General features: G+C 36.7%; 1 protein-coding gene and 1 long non-coding RNA gene across 2 annotated transcripts; both read right to left on the reverse strand.

Moving 5' to 3' along the window:
- Window positions 1-889: 889 nt before the first annotated feature.
- LOC114174373 lies at window positions 890-2243 on the reverse strand. The gene is made up of 3 exons (XM_028059212.1): window positions 1812-2243; window positions 1206-1641; window positions 890-1164 (listed from the first exon to the last, which is right to left on the reverse strand). Exons 1-3 carry the CDS (start codon window positions 2241-2243, stop codon window positions 890-892), a joined length of 1143 nt encoding a protein of 380 aa, XP_027915013.1.
- Window positions 2244-8658: 6415 nt separating this feature from the next.
- Window positions 8659-10238, reverse strand: LOC114167619. The gene is made up of 3 exons (XR_003600281.1): window positions 10072-10238; window positions 9886-9951; window positions 8659-8808 (listed from the first exon to the last, which is right to left on the reverse strand). It is a non-coding gene; the product is annotated as an uncharacterized LOC114167619 (long non-coding RNA).
- Window positions 10239-10682: the final 444 nt, after the last annotated feature.

Genomic DNA, 10682 nt, shown 5'->3' on the forward strand with positions numbered 1-10682 from the left:
ACACCATTATAGACTCGATATCTGGATTATGTAAGTGGCATTGGAGCTCTTGGTGACTTGCACTTGAGACGGTTCCCAAACTCTGCAGAGTTTCAGACACAAGGGGTATTCACCCAACCACTCTCAAGGTAAATCCCATCACCTCTATGACGGATCGGATTCATAGACCAAGACCTCCTGCTACTCCCCCGACGTAATCCATCATACTCTACTTGAGTCTTAATGGTTATTAGGAGCGTCAGGATGCCACCAATATGAGTCCTCATGCCTTTACATTTACTAAAACCATATTCCTTAGAATTTCCCTTGAAATTCTATCTCCAACATGTTCTCATTCATACCAATTTCACACTCAATTCCATCACACTGACCATCATGCATAAGAATTACATACAGGACTAGCCATTATCAGATTAATGCAAGTAGTACAACATCAATTAGTCAAAAACAGTAAAGGAGCTAATTTCTACAGGGAATCTCGCTTAGGCTAGACAATCTCGCCTAAGCTAGAGAGGTTGTCTCGCTTAGGCGGGTTGCTCTCGTCTGGGCGAGACCTCTTGCAGTGGCAAAAATAAAATCCTGGTTGAACAATCTTGGAGAACACTGCAACACCATGCAACTGATCCATCAAGTCGTCAATTCTTGGCAGAGGATACTTGTTCTTGATGGTTAGCTTATTCAGCTGCCTGTAATCCACACAAAGTCTAGAATTGCCGTCCTTCTTTTTAACCAGCAATAATGGCGCTCCCCAAGGCGATACACTTGGCCTGATAAATTGTTTTTCTAGCAGCTCTTCAATCTGCTTCTTCAACTTCACTAGCTCAGCAGGAGCCATTCTGTAGGGTGCTATAGACACTGGCCCTGCTCTCGGCACCAAGTCAATGGAGAACTATATCTCCCTATAAGGGGGTAGGCCAGGCACATCCTCAGGAAACACATATGAGAAATCCCCTACTATAGGCGCCTCCAAGGGTCCAATTTCAGTCTCAATGGACAACTGAGTCAGAATTAAGAAGCACTGAGTCCCTTCCTTCACTGCCTTGTCCACCTGCTGTGAGGACATCAACAGGTCTTCATCTTCCAAGCTAGGAAACAACACCTTCCTCTCGTTGCAGTCAATGAGAATGTGATTGGCAGATAGCCAATCCATCCCCAATATGACATCTAGCCCCACCAAGGGTAAACAGATGAGGTTTACCTTGTACTTGCGCCCTCAACCTCGATCTTACACCTAGCACACACGGTCGAGGTTCTGACTAACCCAGAAGCAGGTGTGGACACCACCAGGTCATACTGGAGCTCCTTCGCCGGAAGACCCAACTCCACCACTCTAGATTCTGACACAAAAGAATGTGTCGACCCCGAATCAAACAGAACATGCAAGCTCCTACCAGCTATCACACAAGACTCGATGATGAGGTTACCTGATCCCGCTACCTCGGCACCAGTGACAACGTACACCCGACCTGCCGCCTGTGGTCTCGCACCTCCCCTCGATGGCTGTGACTGAGGTTGTGGTGAAGGCCTTGACACTGTGCTCCTGTCAACTGGGCAATCCTTGATGAAGTGGCCCACCTGGCCGCATCTATGGCATGTCCTCCTATTAGAAAGCTGGGGGCAGGCACTCCTCAGATGGGCCCCCTACAATGGAAGCATTGCGGCCTAGAAGGCTGGGACTGCTGGGGCTTATGTGAGAACCTCCTGGGCCCCTGGGGCTGAGGCCTAGAGTATGGCTTCCTCCTGTCGTCGTGTCTGCTCGTGGACCTAGATGGTCCTCCCACCTTCAGCTGAGACCTCTATTGAGCTTCAACTTCAGCCTTAAGCTTCTCCATCACTCTTGCCTTCTCTACCAAGGCAGGGAATTCCTTGATAGAGAGCGGAGCCACCATGAGTTTGAGGTCACCCCTCAACCCATTCTCAAACTTTCTACACTGCCAGTCCTCTGTCATCTTCAGGGTATGAAATATGCCCAAGTGTTTAAACTTATCAGCGTACTCCGACACTGACATGTCTCCTTGCATCAGCTGCAAGAACTCAACCTCCTTCGCATACCTCACACTATCTGGGAAGTACTCTGCATAGAACTTCTTCTTAAATAGTTCCCAGGTGATGGTCTCTTGGCTGTCTTCCAACATCATCTTCATGTTGGACCACCAATGCACGGCCTCTCCAGCAAGAAGGTACTCAGTGTATGCCAGCCTGTTCTCTACAGGACATCTCTTAGCATCATAGATTCGTTCCATGCCCCGCATCAACTGATCAGCTCCATCCGAGCTAACTTTGCCATCAAAGCGGGATGGATGGTGTTGTAGAAAATCCTCCAAACTCTACTCTTGCCCCCATGGCAGTGAAGCTTGGGAAGAACCAGCGGCTGAACGATTTTCTCCTATCTGATGCAGGGCTTCCAAGTGCCTCTGCTGAGTCGCTTCTGCTGATTCACCATGTTAGCCTTCTGCTGCTGCATGGCTGCTATCATCGCCTCAATTGCTCCCACCAAATGAGGATTATTTGGGTTTGGAACAGGAGGTGGAGGAGGCCTAGGTGCCATAGCTCTGATCACACAAAGAAGGAACCATCAGATTAGTCAACAGGTACTACAACCATGCCAAACACGTTACGAGGAACACACAACAGAAACTAAGCAAGCTCACACCTACAGATCCTAAAGGAATCACTGCTCTGATACCAAAATTGTAACATCCCGTTTTCATAGTTTTTAAACTATTAAACTAAACATTTAAATTTCAATAATTCAGAAGCAGATGATGACATAGGCCAGTATAATGTATAATACAGTCATCCTCAAAATAACCATACATACACTGATCAATACATACAGCCCAAACATTACTAAAGGGGTTACAAAACACCCGGTCAGCTACGCAAAACGAAAGGCTACAAATACTACTGGAATGTCCAATATACTCATCTCCTGTCCCTGAGGGGTGTATCCTCACCTGCACCTTTTTCTGCTCACGTCATACATTACGGACGATCATTGCAAAAATGGAAGACACACAGAACACACAACAACTAGAAGGGTAAGCTAACTTGAACCAAGAGTAAATCATGCAATTGTTACACTTAGGCAGAAAACAGAATTTATCACACAATTATCAAAATCATCCAATTAATCCCAACTATAATACCACACACCATTCTAGACTCGATATCCGGATTATGTAAGTGGCATTGGAGCTCTTGGTGACTTGCACTTGAGACGGTTCCCAAACTCTGCAGAGTTTCAGGCACAAGGGGTATTCACCCAACCACTCTCAAGGTAAATCCCATCACCTCTATGACGGATCAGATTCATAGACCAGGACTTCATGCTACTCCCCCCGACGTAATCCATCATACTCTACTTGAGTCTTAATGGTTACTAGGAGCGTCAGGATGCCACCAATATAAGTCCTCTTGCCCTTACATTTACTAAAACCATATTCCTTAGAATTTCCCTTGAAATCCTATCTCCAACATGTTCTCATTCATACCAATTTCACACTCAATTCCATCACACTGACCATCATGCATAAGAATTACATACAGGACTAGCCATTATCAGATTAATGCAAGTAGTACAGCATCAATTAGTCAAAAACAGTAAAGGAGCCAATTTCTACAGGGAATCTCGCTTAGGCTAGAGAGTTTTGCCTAAGCTAGAGAGGTTGTCTCGCTTAGGCAGGCTGCTCTTACCTGGGCGAGACCTCTTGCAGTGGCAAAAATAAAATCTTGGGCGAACTCTCGCTTAGGCTAAACTGGCTCGCCTAGATGAGAAGTTATCTCGCTCAGGCGACTCCAGCTCGCCTAGGCGAGATTTCATGCAGTGATAGAGGTGATCTTCTGGTATCTTCATACCAGGAAATGTCATATGTTCTTCACATGCAGGCTCGCTCAGGATCATCCAACACCCAATTTCACACACAGGCAGTTTCAAACACGAATTGAACACACAATCGAGCAATTCAATCACTCCCGAACACAATTCATGCGAAATTTAGATTAAAGTCAGCTTCCCTTACCTTTTTGTCTAGAATTCACTTGGTGGAATCAAGCAATTTGCAAGACAGCAGAGTTTTCAGTTTAACCTAGGAGAATCCATCACCACAACATGGAGAAGGAAGAATTACACGATCAGACTCAAAATTCAGAGATTAACTAGCGAATTCTAGCTGGAATTGAACCCAATTTTTAATAGGAGACCTACCTAGGAGACTGGAAGCTGAGGGAGAAAGCCACTGCGGTTCCTATGGGTTGGTCCTTCCTGAATCTGAGTATAGAAAGGTTGAATTAGTAAGAAGTGGTAGCAGCAGAGAAGAGAGGTTGGGAGGTTGCTGGTTGTAGAGAAGTTGAGAAAGTGACAAGAAGGGAAGCAAGGCTTCTGTTTTTAGGAAATTCAGAAAAGGGATATCACAAAAGCTATTCTGAATTATAAATGAATTTCATTCTAAATATAGAAAGGTTGTTGAATACTATTGGTATTAGAATAGTTAAAATTTCACTTTGATATGTTTGGTTCGATTTGGTTAATATTGTATGTTTCATAAGTTTTGAATTTGATATTTGGTTTAAATTCAAATCAGTGATGCTGGTGAAGGCAATTTGTGTAATAATTGTAAATATATATTTTAAACCTGTGAGGATAAATATAATGGTCAATTATGGGTTAGAGATTTGATGCGTAAGTATGTAAAATTGTTGAGTTTACGTACATCAGTTAGGATGACAAAAATATTTGTTTCTACGGATATCCACGAATGAAATTTGTGATAAATAATTGATATATGTGAGTATTTGTTATTAAGAGGTTACAGTTAGCATGTATTTTAATATACATTTATAAACGGGTTGGATATAAGTACATTAGTATCCCTACTCGCGAATATCCGTTACCGTAAAAATATAAAATTAAAATTTAATTTATGTTTTAATCAGCTAAATTTAGTTAAAATTAAAATTTAATTTATATTTTATTAGATTAAATATAATTTAAATTTAAATTTAATTTATATTTTATTTTATATTTTTTTGTAATTTTATTTCAAAAAATTTTAAAAAATTATTTTTTAAATATTCGTAGATACTCATTGGTATTTTTTAAATGGGTATCTGATGGGTAAACAAACGAGTAGTGGATGAATTTTTTTGTTGCGAGTGGACACTATCCGTGTCCGACCTGACTCGTTGTCATCCCTAATCTCACTTAAACATTAAGTTGTTGCTTACCTTAAATCCATGAAAATAAGCTTGAGTGCATTGCAACATCACTTACGGTGTGTTCGTATGAGAGGATTGTTAAAATAAGTGGATTTGCAAACATGAATTGTTAACAAAATTTGTATTCCTTTTAGATGATTTGCACAGATTTTCAAAAATAGATTTACGAATAACCATCTAAATCTGATCTCTCCATAAAGGATTTATGGCAATTTGACATTTATAACCTCACTAACACATTTGCTTGATTTTTATGGCAATGCACAGTACAACACAGATTGATTTGCTCTCATTTTGTTAATAACAATTTTAACTTTTAGAAAAATAAGTTTGAAAACTTTTTCAATTATTTTTAAAGGTTTATCACTTAAGTATTAGCATAGTGCCAAGCCATATAACAAATTGGTCAAGTGACAAAACCTTAGTTTGAGCAAGATGACATTAGATAGTTAATCACTCATGCGACCTAAACGTGAGTTTCAACACTTATTTTACATTAAACCACACATCGTGTGTATTCAACCTAGAAGTGAGTTTCAACACTTATTTTCCATTAAACCACGTGTTATGTGTGTAAATGTTTAATAATGTAATATTTAAAAATCTTGAGCTTCTATTTGTATATTCATATATGGATGTATTAAATTGATGTAGCTATGCTGATAAGATTAGATGAGCTAGATTCTTGGGATGGTATACAAAGAGAAATCATAGTTTCAAGTATTAAGTACTAAAACTAAGTGAAAGAAGATACCCTTACTTAATTGATTATCTAAACCACATAGAGTAAGACATTGAGTGGTGAGAAAGTTATGAGTTATTGCATCATTATTACAATTTCTTAATTGGTGAATTTACTCTACTTACGAAGTTAATGTTTATGGGTGGACCAAAAGCAATTAGAATGAGTCAAGTGATGTTATATGGTGAGATATACTTAATATAAGTCTTTAAAGATTAATATCTGGAAGGGTGTTCATTTGTTATTTTTTAATCGTTAGAGCAATAGTTCTTTGAAATCGATTAGATAGATTTAGTTTGATATGAATTGATTTTTTTGGATGATACACATTCATGATAACTTATTCTTCTTGTGTTTTCTACTCTGATTATATTTGACATGTGAACAAATGATGCTACATGTGAGATATACTTAATATAAGTCTTTAAAGATTAATATCTAGAAGGACGTTTGTTTGTTATTTTTTAATCGTTAGAGTAATAGTTCTTTGAAATCGATTAGATAGATTTAGTTTGATATAAATTGATTTTTTTGGATGATACACATTCATGATAACTTATCCTTCCTGTATTTTCTACTCTGATTATATTTGGCATGTGAGCAAATGATGCTACATGTTAGGTGACATGTTTAAATATGCATAAAGTTATATATATATATATATATATATATATATATATATATATATATATATATATATATATATATATATATATTAGGTTAGAAATAGGTGTTATAATATGTGTATGTGCATTTGTAAAATTATTTAACTTAAAAGGAATGATGTAGTTTGATAGGGAATTTTGAGATGATAGTTCATTTCTATTTGAAAAATTAAAATACTTTATGACACAATGTTTAGGTAAATAATTTCAAAAGAGTTTGAAATTTTAAATTTTATGGAAGTAATTAGATTACTAAAAATTAGAAAATTTTAAATTTAACACAAAAGAAAGTAAAAATTTGAATTTTTTTTATATTATTATCTTCGTATTCTATCGTCAACTCGATTTTGGTAAAAATATTGTTAGCTTGACTAAGGCCAATACATTATTTTCTTGTTATTTTCTTGATCAAGGTTTGTGTATCATGTTATCAACATTATTTCTTTATAAATATTAGTGAAGATTTCTTTCAAACTAAAGTCGATTATGTATTTTTTTGTCAACATTGTTAGAATTATTTTATTATTGATGTTAAACTTATGTTATTTCTAAACCGATAAGGGTTAGGATTTTCTTGGTCAATATTAGTAATATTTTTTGGCTGACATCAAACACATTTGTTTTTCTTCTACGTCAATTGGGATTATTTTTTATTGGCGTTAATATATTTTTTTTCAAATAATAACGATTAGATTTTTTCTTTTTTTTGTACAACATAGGTGATGTGTTTTTTAAAAGGTGGTCAAATTTATCAACTCAATAAGGTATTTCAAAACAAAACATACTTCGTTGTTGCTATTGGAAGCTTATGACAAATTGAAGACATCCAAAAAATAAGAAAAGTTACAAACAACAAATTACAAAATGGATTAAAAGTAAAAGAAGGAACGAAATGTCACCTTTAGAAGGAGTTCCAAAGGATAAATACAATGGAAAGTCACTACTTGAAGACATGTAAAATAATTATAATTTTGACATGACATTTAATAAGCTTATGCAATTACTTACAACTTAATACATGACATTTAAAATGATACGTTGAAGTTAGATACAATTTATGTATCTATTTCACTACCTTGGACATTCAAAGCTAGTCTTATCAAATATATAATTTTTTTTATTTTATAATATTCTATAATTTTTAACACAGGTATATTTTCTTTTGCATTTTCATTGTTAGAAATTCAAGTGTGATTCTAAGTTTCACATTGGCTAGAAATGAGAAAGTGGAGCACTATATAAGAATAAAGACCCATAAACCCATTGCCTTAAGGTTTTGGGTTGAGAGTGGTGTCAGTGTCTTATGTAGTTTGACTTAGGTCTCATTGGTGTTTAATCTCTCCATTGATACCTCCTCTGTAATCCTAACAAGTGGTATTAGAGCCGATGGTTAAAGCTGGCTCAGACGAGTGCAGTATCGTCCTAGTACTCGTGGTTGGGAATGCTTCCGCTGGAGGGGGAGTGTACCAATGTGGTTGAAGGGACTCACCCTTAGAAATGAGAAAGTAGAGCACTATATAAGTATAAAGACCTATAAACCCATTGCCTTAAGGTTTTGGGTTGAGAGTGGTGTCAATGCCTTATGTGGTTGGGCTCAGGTCTCATTTGGTGTTTGTTCTCCCCAATGATACCCCCTCCTTTATAAACCTAACATTCATTTCTTTTCATGGATTCTTATAAATCTTTCTTAAAGTTTTTTCTTTATTTTTTCTGTGTTCCTTTTTTACCATACTTCTTATTTGAATTCTTTTATTTTTGTAGATTTTTTTCTCCTTCTTTATTAGATTTCTTTTTAATCTTACTAATTAGATTTTTTTTCTAAATAACATTAGGAGAATTACTTTTCGATTCATGTCAACTAGTTTTTTTTGTTAATTTTTATAAGAGTTTTTTTTTTCTCATTTACATGGTCAGAATCTTTGTAACATCTCATTTAATATTTTTTATGCTACTAAACAAAACATTATATCATGATCAAGCAAAGCAGATAGTGGAAAAAGGCCAATAGAAAGTATTCATACAGTCATCCACGTAACCATAGGGAAATACCAGCTACAAGCACACTATACCAGGAACAGACCAACAAAGGTCCCCTTTTACAAATCACAACAAGAACTACTGTCAAAGCGCCATACTACTGTCAACTCCTATCTAGGAGAGGAGTATCTTCACCTGCATCTTTCTCTGCTCACACCCATTAATAAATGATCATTGCAAAGGAGAAATCACACTAAGAGAACAGACACAAGCAAGAAAGGTAAGCTAACTTAATTAAAAGTAATCATGCAGTTCAATTATGAATACCAAGCAAGAACTTTTCCATTTATCAGAATTACTTAAACCACCACCACACAACACAGATACATGACTATAGACTCAATATCCGGATTATGTAAGCGACATTGGATCTCTTGGTGGCATGCACCTGTGACGGTTCCCAAACTCTACAGAGTTTGGGCTCAACGGGTTATCACCCAACCACTCCCAGGGTAAGTCCCCTTCGCATCTAAGACTGATCAAGTCTAAAGACTAGGACTTCCTGCTACTCCTCACGACATAATCCATTATGCTCTATCTGAGCATGAATGATTATTGGAGTTTCAGGATACCAACCAATCGTGAGTCCTCATGTCCTTACACACACTAACATACTCTTTGCAATTTCCCTTGAAATTCTAGTTCAACCACATCTTTTCATAATCCAAACTCATACAATTTGACCACGCATACTACCAGCCATAACAATCCAACCATAGTATAAAAAAAATTCACATTATCTTATTTAAACGCGGCTTCATCCATTTAAAACAAAGAAATAAACATTCAGCTGCAGTGGTTCTCGCTCAAGCTAGAAGATCTCGCCCAGGCGAGAGGGCTATCTCGCTTAGGCATATCATTCTCGCCTGAGCGAGGCTCCAAACAGAGGCAACTCAAAAATCTGAGTGAATTCTCGCTCAGGCTAAGTTGTTTCGCTTAAACGAGAGTGTCTCTCGCTCAGGCGAAACCAGCTCGCCTAAGCGACAATTCGCATAGGAACAGGGGTGGGTTTCTTGTGTTTTCGCTTAGGCAAGAGCTGCTCGCTTGGGCGAAAACATCACATTTCCAATCTGTTCTTACATGAAAAAGTCCAGAATTCATGCCTAAATTCGATCACAAACCCAAACATGCAATTTCAGCATCAATTTAACATACAAGCATGCATTCAAGATCATCAAGAATGGTTCTCATGCGAATTTCTAGCAATTAGTTAGCTTCCCTTACCTTTTTCTGATTAAAGCTTGGTGAAACACCACCTCAAACAGTGAGACCACGAAACCTCTATTCAACCTATGAAAATGCAACACAATGTTGTAGGAGAAGGATTAGACTTCGATCAACTCAAAGCAAATGACGAATTTGCTAGAAACTAGAAATTTTAGGGAGAATTGGGAACTGAATTTGACTTACGAGAAGGTGATGGATGCTCAACTTGGATGAGGGATTCTGAACTGGTCCCAATTCTGCTGGCTGAAACAAGAAGAAGAGAAAATTCAGATGATGAATCAAGGTTGTGATGCTAGAGACTAGTGAGGAAATTGAGAGGAAGAGAGACTTTTGGAAAATGAAAAAGTGTTCTGTGATGGAGGTGACTTAGTGCCCTTGAGAAAGAGTTAGTGGAAACAAAAAGGCGTCTCATAATCTTTACTAAAAATTCTCATATTACATGAGAATTTTCTTGTAAATTTATTAAAAAATTTGCAAGAAAAAACTTTTTTTGCTATTTTTTCTAAGAATTTTAAATGGCAGGTAATTCTTTTATGGGTAATTATTTCCTACAAAATTATAAAATTCGAAAATATTTCCTACAACATTTGTTGCGAAAAGTGTTTTATACAAAATATTTTGCAAAAAAATTGGCAATAATTTTCTGCAATTTTTTGCAATTTTTTTTCATAACAAAATTTATAAATATTTTCTAAAAAAGAATTTCAAAATAAAATTGACAAATATGAATGTTTTTAATAGTGAATTATATATTGTTTTAGAAAATCATTGTCGTTCCTATATATATCAACAAG

Source organism: Vigna unguiculata, chromosome 2 (assembly GCF_004118075.2).
Source record: "Vigna unguiculata cultivar IT97K-499-35 chromosome 2, ASM411807v1, whole genome shotgun sequence".
NCBI classification, from domain to species: domain Eukaryota; kingdom Viridiplantae; phylum Streptophyta; class Magnoliopsida; order Fabales; family Fabaceae; genus Vigna; species Vigna unguiculata.

Coding starts and splice junctions, on each gene's coding strand:
- LOC114174373 (XM_028059212.1), bottom strand. CDS start 2,243: ATGGAACGAATCTATGATGCTAAGAGATGTCCTGTAGAGAACAGGCTG. Junction 1,642..1,811: donor TGGAGAAGCTTAAGGCTGAA/GTTGAAGCTCAA, acceptor CTTCCATTGTAG/GGGGCCCATCTGAGGAGTGC. Junction 1,165..1,205: donor GATCGAGGTTGAGGGCGCAA/GTACAAGGTAAA, acceptor TGGTGGGGCTAG/ATGTCATATTGGGGATGGAT.